This window comes from Myxocyprinus asiaticus, chromosome 40 (genome assembly GCF_019703515.2).
Source record: "Myxocyprinus asiaticus isolate MX2 ecotype Aquarium Trade chromosome 40, UBuf_Myxa_2, whole genome shotgun sequence".
Lineage (NCBI taxonomy): Eukaryota > Metazoa > Chordata > Actinopteri > Cypriniformes > Catostomidae > Myxocyprinus > Myxocyprinus asiaticus.
Genome location: NC_059383.1, coordinates 21,394,647 through 21,410,819, shown reverse-complemented (window position 1 = coordinate 21,410,819; position 16,173 = coordinate 21,394,647). Strand labels below are relative to the sequence as shown.

The 16,173-nt window shown below is 37.7% G+C and overlaps 1 protein-coding gene across 1 annotated transcript; it reads right to left on the bottom strand.

The window, feature by feature from the left end:
* Positions 1–8,234: 8,234 nt before the first annotated feature.
* xndc1 (xrcc1 N-terminal domain containing 1) lies at positions 8,235–14,224 on the bottom strand. Its single transcript, XM_051681045.1, is given in 6 exon segments — positions 8,235–8,358; positions 8,360–8,470; positions 8,575–8,657; positions 9,555–9,727; positions 9,831–9,985; positions 13,505–14,224. Coding segments are annotated over 6 exon segments (753 nt in total). The 5' UTR covers positions 13,612–14,224.
* Positions 14,225–16,173: the final 1,949 nt, after the last annotated feature.

The window sequence follows — 16,173 nt, the reverse complement described above, 5'->3', positions numbered from 1 at the left end:
AATATACCCTGCCTGGATACTGCTCACCTTCTGTTTATATCTCAACTGTTTCTGGATTGTCTCACCTGTTGTTTACATCACTGCTTCATATCATCTATTCAATAAAACCCTGCAATTGAGTTCATATCTCTGCCTCTGTGAGTCTCTCCGTGACACTGAGGGCTTAGGGCGGGGTTGGATCAATACACGATCCACGGAGTAGAAGGATAAAGAACCAGCAAACAGACTCAAGCAGCAATTCTCTTTCTGGTAAGAAAGAGATTCCCAATAGATGATCATTTTTATAGTTGTTATTTAGTTGAGGAAAGACCAGGGTCGGAAGAGCCGGTCTGGGACCGCAACAGAAATTCCTCTGTGATTCTGAATTAGGGACATTTAAATCTTTAATTAAGGAAAGACCAGGGCTGGAATAAAAGGGATTCTAAATAATAGATACAATTATTTTAACAGACGGGTTACTAGGGCAGGTCTGGACCACTAGAGAATCACCTGAAATGGGTTTCAACAATAGTAAAAAAGAAAATGAAGGGTTAATAGACTAACCAGATCTGGGATATCTAAATAGCAAATACATGACAAATAATTATGGCAAAGGCTGCTGTGATCAACTGCGAGTCTGGGTAGATGAATGCAGATTTCCAAAAACAGGAAATTTCAGCACACGACAATTGAAACAATTAAGAGAAAGGAAAGAAAGTTAGAGGAGAAGGAAAAGAAGAGTAGGGAAGAACATGAAGGAATGTCAAAAAGGAGGCAGAAAAAGCATACAGTGTTTCAGGCAGACTGGAAAGCATATGCAGACTGGCTCACAGAAGCAAACATCAGGGAAAGAAAATGTCAGGCAGGGACAGATAAAACTAACAACTTGTCTCAGTGTCTGAAGTACTCAGATGGTATTGACCTGAACTCAGCTCCCACTGGGCGATGCCGAGATTGGCAGAACGAATGATCAGATGAAGCAGCACAAGACGAGGCAACCCTGGGATTGACAACGAAGCACCAACTAGCTAGCGTCTCACCATCAGCGCTACCACCGCCATATACAGTAAACACTGGATTACCATATACAGAGAAACCACAGCTGACTTCACCATTGCATATGCACCAGGGAAAGGTGTACAGTGGGCTGCAAGACAGTTTGTCAAAGTTAATGTCATCACCAAAATCACCTCGAAGCTTCTCCAACACAGCTGTCATTTACATGTCACAGATCCAAGTGGCTAATGGGGAGGGCGGAACTCAGTATGTGTACCGTCCATGGACTTTTGCAGACATGAAGTGGCACAAACCTTCCCAGATGTGGAGGAAGTCGGAGGTGAGGAGTATGCCAGACAAATGCAGCAGCTGATTACACAGTTCAGACCAACGACAGGAGAAAAACGGCAACTGCTTGGAACTCAAATGAATTTGAAATGGGGACGAGTGTCAGTAGATTTCACTATGGAAGATTTGCAATATGATAATGACTGAAGGGACACTGATTACATGACTCATGTGCACAGACTCATTGACTGAATAAGGACTATGTTTCAGAGACATATGGATTTGAGGAAAATTTCAGCCTGCAAGCAGGGCCCAAATGAATGTGTTTATGACTATCTGACATGACTTACAGAAATGCATAATCGCCCACAGTGGTATAGACAGGCTGGCAAACATAAACAATATTTCTCCGTGGGAGGCACATTTGCGGGATCGGTTTGTGGAAGGACTAAGACCAGATATCAGGGCTCATGTTAGAGACCACTGTGTGGATTGCAACACAGAATGATTGGCTGATGTTGAGAAGAATTCTGTGCATGCCGAAAAGGCCCTGAATGAGAAGTCAATAAAAAAGGGATATACTATGGCAGCTAGGCTGCAGATGGCTCAACTGAAATCCCTCGAGGCTCAGGTACAAAAAGGAACACGAGGACATGGGCGAGGTTGATGGCGAGGCCGGGGACGTGGCCAAGAGCAAAGTGACGGATGTTTTGTCTGTGGGCCACTGGGCTATAGACCGTCCAAAAAACAAACCCAAGAAAGGATTATCGAAGGACAAGGATACTGAAGCTGACTGACCCATGGGGGGGCTGGGGATGGGTCAGGTGAGTTCTGAGGAAACCCAGCAAGAGACTTCGACATGTGAGCAAACTCTTACATTCACATGCATGACACGCTATTCACCATGTTTTCTGATGGGGCCTATAGGGCGATGCCAAAACTCACATTGACAGTAAAAAAACATACCAATCACATTTTTGGTAGACTCTGGTGCCACAGAGTCAGTCATAATGACAAAGGAATTAAACCAAAAGCCAAAGTTAAGTGGCAGATTTGTAAAAAACAATTGGAGTTACTGGGGATGTTGCAAAAGAATACTATACAACACCATTGTCTGTGACTGACAGTTTAAAGGGCAATATCAAACATTCCTCCTTGCTGTCTGACTGCTGTCCAATAAATTTATTGGGCCGAGATTTAATGTGCTCTTTCGGCATCAGTTTTGAAGCAGGCTCCTCAGGGGTAGCTGTGGCCAGGGAGGAAATTGTTGACCCACCAGAAAACATGATGGCAAAAATGCAACATGACCACTGTTATATGATTATAAATGACAACTACACGATGACATAAAAAGCACAGTAGGAAGTGAGCTTGTAAAACTGGCACATATCCACATGAAACAAGAAGGAACTGATTTTATGGAGATTGACTCATTGCATTGTACAGCATTTGTATCAGAAGGGCCAGACGAACAGTATGAGAGAGGTTGGTTTGAAAAGCGAGTGAGGTCTTATTGGTTAAAAACAGATTGGTTGTTTTGGACTAAGGATAAGTGTACTGTTGGAGTCCAGCTGCCCAGCCTCACAGAAGAGAAGCAGTATAGGGTACCCAATGCCAGAACACATATATCATTGGCCAAATGGAAAATGCTTGAATGGTAAAATATAGGCCCATGTGTGAAACAGTGTACATTTGCAGATGACTGGGCTAAAGTGGGCACTCAAATGTGTGGCATAGTGTACAGATGGATCATTTCAAAACAGACTGTCAGCATAACATTGAAACCTTGAGGGGCGTTCAGATAGTTCAGGAGAACTGTGACAAACTGGCATTCATAACACTGGGGGAACTGCCTCCTGAGCTAGCTGAAGTACCAAGTGATTTGTGGGCCCAAAGCAAATATGATGTGGGACTACTGAAAAATGTTGAACCGGTTGTGATCACTCCTAAATAATCATATAGGCCGTGCAAAGAACAATACCCCCTCAAATTGGAAGCAAAGGAGGGGATACATCCCATTTTTGAATCATTATTAAAGTCTGGCATAATTGTGCCCTGTCCAACATCTCCAGTACGACCTCCAGTTTTTCTTGTCAAAAAGATTTGTGATGCTGGCCAGCCAACAGAATGGAGATTTGTACAAGATTTGAAAGCAGTTAATGCAACTGTACACACTTGAGCTCCAAATGTTCCAAATCCACACACACCATATTATCACAAGTGCCGGCAAATAGCAAATGGTTTTCTGTTGTAGACTTATCTAATGCTTTTTTAAGCATTCCAGTTGATAAAGGCTTGCAATACTGGTTTGCTTTCTCATTTGAGGGAAAAACATACACATGGACCCAATTGGCTCAAAGGTACTGTGAAAGTATATATATATATATATATAATGCAGCATTGAAAGACAACCTTGAGAGACTCACATTAAAAAGAGGAATTGCACTTTTGCAATATGTGGACGATTTTATGATCTAGCTGAAAATGGGCATAAAACAAGCCTAGCAAATTTGCAGTGGGTAAAAAGCAAAGTAACATTTTTGGGTCTTGTCAGACACAAGGTACTGAGGATTTCCAAAACGACTAAAAACAGATGTCAAGAACTTAATTACATTTTGAGTTGTGATCGAAGAAGTAAATGCCACTTCAGGCCATTTACTATGGTAGTCAATCAATGTCATTATATAACGACAGTCCCAGGTAGCAGTTTCAAATGGGCTTACTATGTCAACAGCTACTTTTTTCCATGGCCCAGAAGGAAAAGGTACAGGTTGCAGAGGTGCAGCAGAAACAATAGCTGTCTTATCAGAAGACACACAAACCTGGCAGTTTTTAATTTGTTCCTTGACCAAATAATCAAGACCTGGCCACCAGTAGAGTTCACGAAGGCGCTGCTTTGTATGCACAATTCCTTGATGACCTTTGTGGGCCAGATTCACCAACATGTGCCGCAGTGAAACAGAAACAACAAGACGTGGTCCTCTTAATACATAGTCCTTTTGTACACTCAGTTCATTCCTCACTTGAAAATATGGACGTAAATCTTTATCCACAGCAGTTGATGAGGAAGGCCATCCACAATTAATCCGTGCACATAATGAAGTCAATTCTGAACATGATTGGAGATTGGAATTGGAGATACAGCAGACAACTCAGAAGACAAGAATGCAACAAATTCAGGTTCCGCAACAGAAAGGGCCACTTCAGAAGCTGGCAAAGCAGTATGGTTTTGAGAACCAGGGGCCTGATGTATAAACGTTGCGTACGCACAAAATGGTCATTGAAATGTGCGTAAGCAATTTCCCAAGAACACATTGTGATTTATAAAAAATAAACTTGCCGTGAATATGTGCGCACCATCCGGACACTCTTGACTGTGCGTACGCACTCTTTTACTGGTGTGTATGAATTTGCTACTCCACATGGACAAATAATGAACAGAACAGACTGATTATAAACTCTGATTTTCATTTAATTCACATTTAGGATAAAAAACTATGTAGTTAAGCACTTGAAACAGAAGTAATCATTATCAAGCCAATAGTAGGCTATATTATTTTATGTAACTAATTGAAAAGGCATTCCAGTATAAGCTGTAAAAGGGAAATATTGGTTTGGGATGCACTGCGTTTGGAGAACTTTCCCGTGTCATCATAGAGAAGGAACATACAGTAACTAAAAATGACAGCGAAGATTCCTGAGTTTGAGATATTTTCTGTTCTATTACAATCATGTACTGAGATAAGTACAGTGTTTGAATAAAGATTATCTGTAATGCGATGAGCACTTGACTCTGACTGATGAGAAATGGCTCGGGTAAATAAGACAGTAAAGACAGGCACTGCTGTCCACATTCAGTAGTCGAACAGATCATTGGAGAGACATGTCTCATCAGAAACAGTATTGTACAATGTTTACAGTACATTACTGTACTGCAAACAGGTACAGCAATGCACATCAAATGTGCTGGCTGCTCCACTTCATCCCGACCCTAGAATGAAACCCTCGTTCTAGTCTAAAAACATTAGGAAAAGTACATTTGCCGTTCAGCTGTTTTTTGAATATAAAATACCAGTCAAATATAAAATCTTAGTAATCCGATTAAATGAGACAATACTTCTCAATAAAAACACCCTTAAAACGATTTAAAAGGTTTTCTGAGATGCAAAATTGCTTAGGTTAGATTTATGTCCGCAAAGATAAAAACATTTTACCAAGGGATATTCAAGATATATTCTTTGAAAACAAGTTCATATCTTAATAAATAATGTTTCTTCATGGTGCAGCATCTAACCTTTGGGCGCATGTGACATTAAAGTCTTATCTCTTATAATACAGTTTCTCGTACCGTTTAACGCAGTAATCACGTGTCTGGATGGTGAAATGCATATAGTAATTGTATGCAGATAATGATATGCATAGTAAAAACAGGCGTTGTACACTCCATATATGGTTATTTTGGGGAGGAGACGGGGTGGGGAATGAATCACGTGCATGTACGCACAATCTTCCGCTAGCTGGGATTTATTAAGGGAACTATGCGCAGGTTCTGGCGTACGGTTTTATAAACCACTTTTTGTCTTCTGGTAATTATTGATTGGGATTGGAGTAGCACAATAAACTGCATCTGGGATTTCATTCAATTTGTACTTTTGTTGTCTCTGTGTCTGGGCCATCCGGTAACAGTAAAGAAAGACTAAGGCGATATTTAAAAAAAATGTAAATATATATATATATATATATATATATACACACACACACACACCGATTAGCCACAACATTAAAACCACCTGCCTGATATTGTGTAGGTCCTCCTCATGCTGTCAAAACAGCGCCAACCCGCATCTCAGAATAGCATTCTGAGATGCTTTTCTTCTCACCACAATTGTACAGAGCTGTTATCTGAGTTACCGCAGACTTTGTCAGTTCGAACCATAAATAAAATAAACTCTAGAGACTGTTGTGTGTGAAAACCCAGGAGATCAGCAGTTACAGAAATACTCAAACCAGCCAGTCTGGCACCAACAATCATACCACGGTCCAAATGACCCATTCTGATGGTTGATGTGAACATTAACTGAAGCTCCTGACCCATATCTGCATGATTTATGCACTGCACTGCTGCCACACGATTGGCTGATTAGATAATCGCATGGATGATTGTTGGTTCCAGAAGGGCTGGTTTAAGTATTTCTGTAACTGCTGATCTCCTGGGATTTTCACACACAGTCTAGAATTTACTCAGAATGGTGCCAAAAACAAAAAACATCAAGTGAGTGGTAGTTATGTGGATGAAAATGCCTTGTTGATGAGAGAGGTCAACAGAGAATGGCCACAAGAATGGTTCAAACTGACAAAGTCTACGGTAACTCAGATAACCGCTCTGTACAATTGTGGTGAGAAGAATAGAATTGGCGCTGTTTTGACAGCATGAGGAGGACCTACACAATATTAGGCAGGTGGTTTTAATGTTGTGACTGATCAGTGTATATATATAAAATCAAGCTTTTGACACGTACAACTGAGGGGCTTGTACACAACTATTACACAAGGTGCAAACATTCATTGATGCTCAAGAGACAACACACTACTATATGCATACCATACTTTATGTAAATATCTGTAATGTAGATTCTGAAGAGCAGTACTAAATAAAAAATATTTTATCTCTTATATTTGTATAAATTATGAAAGGTGTGAACATTTATGAGACAGAAGGGAATGCAAACTTATCTTCTCATATATACCGTTTATTAAACTTTTGATTAATGGGTTATCAGCTGTCTTCTTTTTCTTTGGCTGTCTATCTTGTTTCTGAACAGCAATCTAAACTGAGCAATTCTGTGATTTGGTGACTAAAACAGCAATTCGGCTCCTTAATGTTTCAGTTTAGGAGCCAATGGCTCCTAAGTCGTTTTTTTAGTCTGGAGTCCTGCAACTCCCAAGAGTTCAACTGGATCAGAATCCAGGCAGGTGGCAGCATGGAGAGGCAGGTAATCAGGACTGAAGGATACTGCATGGAAAAAAGCATGAGAGAAAAGAAACGAATATATTTAAAAGAGCTGCAGAGCATAGTGATATATTCTTACCAAATATGCATGCACAATCAGTTACCTCCACAAAGAGGACATATCACCTCAGGAGATAATGGGTCAGTAGAACTCTGTGAAGCATGACAGATGGATCCCTGTGTGTCCATTGGGCTCTGATCGATGCTTCTGGCTTGTTTCTCTGTTCTGACACCTTTGGATGAAATTGTTATGGGTTCATCTGTGGAAGCTGCAGCTCTGGGCCTTTTCATTGGGGTCCCACTGTTTACAAGGCTCTGCCTGCATGACCACCATATAATGATTTATACAGTCAGTAGCCACAAGAAGTATTTGGACACTTAAGCTATCAAACCAAGTGGCATTTAACTTAAGAGATCACAATCAACACAAGCAAAGAGGTTTGTTTTAAATGATAAAGCAATAGCTCTACTGTTTGAAACTGAGGAAAAAATATATTTGGACACTTTCTGCTTATCAAAATAAGTAATAAATAAATAATAAAGTTACGTTGGTTCTGAGAATGTGTCTGACATTATTTGCAGATGCAATGCATATGAGATAAGAGTGGCTTAAGTGTCCAAATACTTTCTGGGGCCACTGTATATTTTATAATTGTTTACAATAATATCTGCTGATCTTACAATTTAAAACTATAGAAATTATACAAATTGTGCAATTGCAAATGTCCACAAATGTCCAGTGAAATATTACATTATTTTTTTTTATTTTTTTTTGGAGGTCAACATCTAACAAAACTCTACAGAACCCAATCCATTTGTTCTTCATGTCTAACTTGTCATTTTTGTCCAGGCCAATGCATATCGTGCCTTTGACTTCTTCCTTTGCTCCTGAGTGGTTCTTACACTGTCACTGGTAGTCCTAAGTTCTCCAGATTCTATATCTGTACAGACAGAAGTACTGTCAACATTTGTATGATCCACAGAAAGCATTCTGTTTCTCTGATCTCTCTGTGTGGTGGCCATATAATAACTTGCCTGGTGGGGTTTTCATGTTATTGTCTCTCTGAGGAGTTGTACTAGATGAAACTGCACGGGGATGATGATAAGGAGCGTCTGTTAGTCTTGGCAGCTTTCACCATGCACTCGGCCCAACTCAAGCTCACAGGCTTCCTTTGGTCATCATTTGGGGAGTCATCTCTATCAGAATACAGAGAAACTGACTACCATGTTACAACAAAACATAAACATTTTTTTAATGCATAAAGGGTGGACAGTGTAAACATTAGATATTCAATTCAAACGTTGTGATTCGTCCAAAAAATTTGTTTTGAAGAGCTGGGCTGGAGAGCCACTCTCTCACGGATGTCATCTTGTCTGGTGTGCACTGTGAAACAATTCATAAAGGTTTCTGTTACTCTGCAGTTGAACTGTCACTTGCTCTGTCTAGCTAAATCTTACATTCGTTGATCTTGTACATGTGTTTTTGTGCCATGAAAACATTTGGATTTACTACAGTAATATGATGTTAATATAGTAACCATGTTTAATTTTGTGGCTACTATGATTTTACTACAAAATACCATGGTGATATTATGGTAATTGTTGTAAAACCATGGTTAATTTTTGCAAGGTATGTTTAGGGTTAGGGGTAGGGGTGAGTGTATGTTGTCTGTGGGACTCTAAATAAACACAATAAGCATGCTGCATTGATGCCTCTTTACTGTATAATATTATTAAAATAGGGGTGCAAATAGTGTCTTCCACTACTTGCACTTTAGTGCAAAGAAGATGCTTTCTGTTGCAAATTACACTTAAAGTAAATTGCATCTATTGCTATCTGCCTAAATCTATCTCGGACAGATTGACAAATTCAATTACAAAATGGATTCCTGTGGATTGTAGGCCAATGATAGGCTTATGTTCAATAATTTGGAAATAAACAATATATTGCCTTTTAAAGCAACTTTTTGTATAGTCTTATCAATGCTTTACTCGTCTGGTTTGCCACAATAATGTAATGCATTGTAATTATCTGAATTATTTTATTTTTTTAAATATATTTTATATTTATAATTAGTTAAATATAACTATTTACTAATAATTTATTTAATTATGTCTGGGCCTTTCTCACCAAATATTTATATATATGATTAATTTGATTAATTCATCAGCATATTATGTAATAAATTCAATGAAAAATGTTAATCGATTGACAGCCCTACAAACACAATTGACTACAATCAAAGACACAATATACGAAATCCTTAATTAAATCTCTCACCAGATTTTGAGGAGCAAATGCTTCCTGTTTGTCTGCTGCCTCTTCAGCCTGATCTTCTGTGGTTCGGATGCGCAGAAATGACAGACCAAACTGTGAGCGCTTATTGAACGGCTGAGTGCAGGTGACTCGCAGTCTGTCCCAGCTCTCCTCAGCAGCCTGAGGGAGAAAATCAGCTGGACAAAGTGGCATTGATCACATTAATCAGTGTTGTGTCTTACGCAGATGTGTGCATTTCCAAATTTAAGTTGCAAGCAGTGGAATCTGCATGCATCATACCTTTTTTGAACATGTGCACAGTTTGGCGGACTGTGCCCTCTTTTGAGTCAGCTGGACTCATGAGTGTTGCAGTGGGTAGCAGTGTGATGTACAGATGGTGTAACGGCCAGGAGGAGCAGCTGACATCAATCTGAATGAATGCAGAACCAAAGTTCCTTTTACAAACAGAAACAGAAAGACCATGAACTTTAAATGTAAAGACCATACTTGCAAATCAATAGTGACACCAAAAAAACGACACTACTGTCATCGGCCTCATCCAAGATGACGATGAGTTTGTATACAGAAGGGAGGCTGAACGCTGGCTCACTGGTGTAGTCAAAACAACCTGGAGCTGAACAAGTTCAAAACGATGGAGATGATTGTGGACTTTAAGAGGAACACCCCAACACTGTCCCCCCTCACCATTCTAAACAGCACTGTGGCAGCAGTGGAATCATTCAGGTTCCTGGGCACTGCCATCTCACAGGACCTGAAGTGGGAGACCCACATTGACTCCACTGTGAAAAAGGCCCAGCAGAGGTTGTATTTCCTTCGCCAGCTGAGGAAGTTCAACCTGCCACAGGCGCTGCTGATACAGTTTTACTCAGCAGTCATTGAGTCTGTCCTCTGCACTTCAGTAACTGTCTGGTTTGGTGCAGCTACGAAATTAGATATCAGAAAACTACCAAGGACAGTTCGGACTGCTGAGAGGATTATTGGTTGCCCCCTGCCCTCCCTTCAAGAACTGTACACTTCCAGAGTGAGGAAAAGGGCTGGAAAAATCACTCTGGACCCCACCCACCCAGCCCACTTCCTTTTTGAACTGTTGCCTTCAGGCAGGCGCTACAAAGCACTGAGCACCAGAACCGTCAGGCACAGGAACAGTTTTTTCCCAATCCATCTCATGAACAGTTAAAACTGCCCCATTGAGCAATAATTAATGTGCAATACACAGCTTAGTCAATTTATATTTATCCAACATACCATACCTCTTATATCATTACATTCCCTTGCTTCTTTATATAACAGATTTGTATTTGTATATTGTACATAATAATATATAAACAGTAGGACTATATATATATATATATATATATATATATATATATATATATATATATATATATATATATTAGTCCTATTGTGTAATTCTATATATACTTTATTTTCTATTCACTTTTATTCCGTTTTTTTTAATTATTAATAATGTCTTATTGCTGTATTGTTTGTGCACTGGAAGCTTCTGTCACCAAGACAAATTCCTTGTATGTGTAAGCATACTTGGCAATAAAGCTCATTCTGATTCTGAAAATGTGTCAGTATACTGTATGTGAAAATAGCAAATATTTGGCCACAAATGCAATATCACAAAAATCATTTCTGCTTGATGACAGATGCCACAGATTATTATGAGGACAAACTCACCAACATCATATATATATATATATAAACAGAATAAACAAAGTAAATATACAGAATCAACTTTAACCCCCATAATTTCCCCCTTCCCCTCCCCAACCCCACACTGTAAAAAAGAAAAACAACATAAAATAACGGTAAATGCACAGCAGTACAGGGTGCCAAACGTTTACCATAAACTGAAAAATTGTAATTTCAAATAGCATTTTAACACTGTAAGTTGAAATGACATGTTTAATATGTAATTTAAAAGAACATGTTTCAACTATAAAATTAAATTATATGTTTTGACTGTTCATTTAAAAAAACAAACATTTGTAGTCCATTAATTAAAAAACATGTTTTTACTGTAAATAGAAATAATATTGTTAGACAATTCAATATAAAACAACAACATGTTTTTACTGTAACTACTGTGGATCACCAAATACTTTTATGTTTTTTAACATAATAGTTAAAGTAGGTTCACTCCGTTATGTATTGTAAACTCATTTAGACTTATTATTTTAAGACTTAGAAACTACATTTCAGGAGCTTTTAAACTCAAGCTCGACTCTTCACCACAATAGTAACCCCCAAAACTCCAAAATTACAGAAACTCTTCTAAATCTCAACATAAAAGAACATTAAATACTTACAAATCTCCCCTTTTATTGATCTTGCACAAAAACACATAAAATTGCTCTTTTAACATTTACTCTCCTCATCAAGTCTCATGCAAAGCATGCTGGTGAAAAAAACCTACAGTAAAATACCATACATTTACAGTTCACTACCGTTTATATTATTAAATATAATGACCTTAATATAACTTCTGAAACTACAAAAATCTGTTTTTCACTTCATCTACTTTTTTTATCTGTAAATAAACACCATAGTAATGACAGAAGGCCACATGATGAAGGTTCATCAAGAGTGGCCTTCCAGGAACAATAATTAATACAAAGTGTTGAGACAGTGCACAGTGTCACTCTCACAAACACAAGACAGTCAGGGTAACATGCAAGGGCGGACTGGGACTAAAAAGTGGTCCTGGACTTTCTGGCCCAGAGCGACCCACCAAACCCGGCCCGCAACACATCACACCACACCATAACACACCGACTCATTGATTTCATTTTCTGGCTCAATTTAAAATTTTTCTGTTAAAAAAAGACATTTCTATTTACTGCTAGATATGACAACAGGCCCCACCAGTGCAAAAATTGTCATACATTTAAAACATATAAATTTGATTTTTTAGAGAAAGCACTAAAAATAAGCACTTTATAGCTCAGACAAATAACATGTCAGAAAACTTTTTCCCAACGTACAGATGTAAGGTTCAAATGTACATGAATGTTCAAGGGAAATGTGTATTTTATGTTCTGTGACAAGTCGGCATTTCTTCAAAGTTTGTAAAGATTTTAATCACCTTTCAACTTTTTCTAGAAGTGCAAACAAACAATCGTCTTAGTTAATATGAGGTTGTGGAAACAACAAGTATAATAAAAATATATTATATATGTATATATAGCTAGATGAAGAAAGTGTCACACAGCAGGACACTGATGACAATGCTTAAAATTTCATGTCAATTACTCACATAACTATGTGTAAATGTTTATTTTTAAAAATCAGTGAAAACAAATTTGGCCAGAATATGTACATATATAAATATAAACAAATATAAATACATGTAAAGCTAAATAAACATGCATTTTAAAGTGTAGAACTTTGCAGATATATTGCAGATTAAGTGCTCATATTTTCTACTCTATGTGAGTTTGTTGCGTCTTTATATCTGCAGTGTTTTAATTCCTTCCCCAGATTATTCTTGAGAAAAGGTGAAAAGTCCTATGCTTTGACAAGCGCTGTTTCTGCTCTCCTTCAAACAAAGTAAGCCTCAAAGACTCAAACAGCCACAAAGTAATCTTATTTTCTGCATTTTTATCATGTATGAGCATTATTCAGCAACCTGGGCTTCTGCTCCCTGCAGTATGAATAAATTATGCAAATGACTGTGTACTGCGCATGCAGATTTTATATACGCTGCTGTTATTGTATTTGTTGTAGCTTGCAGTTATTTGTCATTTTGTGATTACTCAGAGCTCATCTTATACTTAATATGTTGTCTTTGGTTGTCATCATTACTGTGATTTCTATGTAAAAAATCAGGTCCACACAGTACTGCAGAAATGTGTTATAATGTGTAAATTATTTCAGAGTAAAAGTCATTGTACCTTACAGAGTTCATTGAATTCGTTGGAGCCCAGGGCGGCAACTTATATTACCTATAGGATGGGCCGGTACTTGCATCAACAAGCTGGCGCAAATTACCCAGCGGCCCACCGGGAAAACTCTGGTTGCTCCCGATGGCCAGTCTGCCCTGGTAACACATGACATTAAAATAATGTAATAAACATAAACTAAACTACATAAAATATAACATAGAACACCCCAATGTATATAACTGATATAAAAAAATATAACTATTAAACATAACTATTCCCATAAAATACAGTATAATGAAATGTGATGGCTCACGCAGGGACTTCTGGGAATGCCCAGTTATTGTTTTTCACCTTAATTTTAACAATGCCATAAAAGTACATGACAATAATATCTTGTTAGATATAATATACATTTTATATTATATGTTTTTTTGTTTTTCTTTTTACTGTAGCATTTTTACATTATTCTTCTGTTAAACTATGGACAGTTTTTTACAGTTATAGAGATCCCAAAACAAACTGACTACGTAAACTTACATTTTCAATTTCTACAGTAAGTATATTTCACAAATAGAAATTGTGTTGCTTTAATTTCAATGAAGTAATCTGAGCTAGCAGCAAAAATAAATTTTACTTTGGAGAGCACTAAACTTCAGATTAATTCTGACACTTCTTTGTTGAGTTTTGTCATATTATGAGTACAGCATGAATATCTTGTGTCGCAAATGAAGTTCAATAGATAACTAAGTAACTAAGTAAAGTTTTTTTGTTTGTTGCAATGAGCAATATTTGCTGGAAGTGTAAATTTGGTGTGAATAATTGTCTTTTTAGGGGAATTTAACACTTTTATTAAAAATGGTAAATTAATGTTAAATTATACTGTATTGTCTCTCTCTCTCTCTCTCTCTCTCTGTATATATTTACACTGGAAGAAATCTTTTTCTTACTGTCAAATTTTTACAGACATCTCTTAAAATTAAAATTAAATTTTCACATGTGAAAAACATGATGTTTACTTCATTTAATGGAGAATGCCTGTTTTTTCCCCAGTAGTTAAGTAACAGGGAAAATGTAAATTTGGTGTGAAAAAATTTATTTTAGGGTAATTTAACACTTTTATTGAAAAATGGGGAATGAATGTTTAATTATACTGTATTTTCTCTGTAAAAATACATACAAAATTTTTACAGTGTCCCTCAAAAAACATCCCTGTGGTCAAAGCCTAAATTACACAATGCACACATATAAACAAACAAACAAACAATAAATATTTAGTTATTAACAATTTCTTATTGATTCCAATAATAAAACATACAAACACAAAATAAAAAACGGAATCAATTATTCACATTGCACTCCACTCTCATATAGGTCACCGAGTGTAGTAACCCCCCTCACAATCCACTCTGACCAACAGAGAGGGGACTTATTAATGCATAATTTAGGGTTCAGCTATATGCTTGAAGCAACATTTAAATAAATGTCCGAATTAAACACTCTGGACACTTTTGTCCAAACCGCGTGCAAATGCGAGATAACGGTGTGACTTAACTTCTCCGGTTAGTTTGATAGAAAGGCTTTGCAATGGAGAAATAGGGGCAAGAACTTCCTGTTCAATACAAAACCAGGGAGGGGTTCTCTCAGGTGGAAGCCACCAATGAACCAAATGTCTGAGACCGAATGCATAATAATAAAACAAAATCTTGGGTAGACCTAGCCCACCTTTGTCAATCGGCCTATGCAACTTACTGAAATGTAATCTGGGACGTTTACCATTCCAAATGAAGGACTTCACTATGCTATCAAATTGCTTGAAATAAGAGAGGGGGACATCTACAGGGAGAGACTGCAGTAAGTAATTGAATTTTGGAATACAATTCATTTTAATAACATTAACCTTCCTAATCATCGATAAATGTAATGAAGCCCACCTGTCCACATCACTCGAAAAACTTTTTATTAAAGGGTCAACATTAACTCTAATTAAATCACACACATTTTCTGGGAATAAAATGCACAAATACTTAATGCCCTGTTTGGGCCACTGGAAGGCACCCGGTTGAAAATCCGTAAATGGGCAGTACTCTGTCAGAGCCAAAGCTTCGGATTTAGACCAATTAAGTCTGTATCCTGAGAACTTAGAAAAGGAATTAATAATTATGTGGATGCAACGCATAGATCTAATGGGGTCGGAGACGAATAATAAAATATCATCTGCGTAAAGCAAAAGCTCATGCGCCATACCTCCCACCATCACCCCTGGAAAATCTTGAAATGAAACGCCTAATGTTATCAGAAGAGACAAACAAAAAACATTTGAGAAAATCAAAAATATAAAAATCAACAAAGAGAAAATAAAGAATTCTACTAAGAACAGAATTCACAATTACTACCACAATTTTGTCTCTCTCCACATGGTCCTCACTGAGAACCCTCTAAGAAAAGGACATATATCCGCCCCATTTCTTCCCATACATGTCCAATCTGCCACCCCGCTTATATGACATCTTTTCAAATGCCGGTGTCCTGAAAATATATGCTACCTATCAGGATGTGCTACCAACGCTATATTTGCTTAGTTTTAGGGTTGGGGTTAGGGTTAGGGTTAGGGTTTGGGGTAGGGTTAGGGCTTAGTATAGCCTTACACCATATCACACTATCTGATAGTTCTGCTGATAGCACATCCTGATAGGTATTATCTGCCTGACAAGATCTGCTACTTAGGTTTT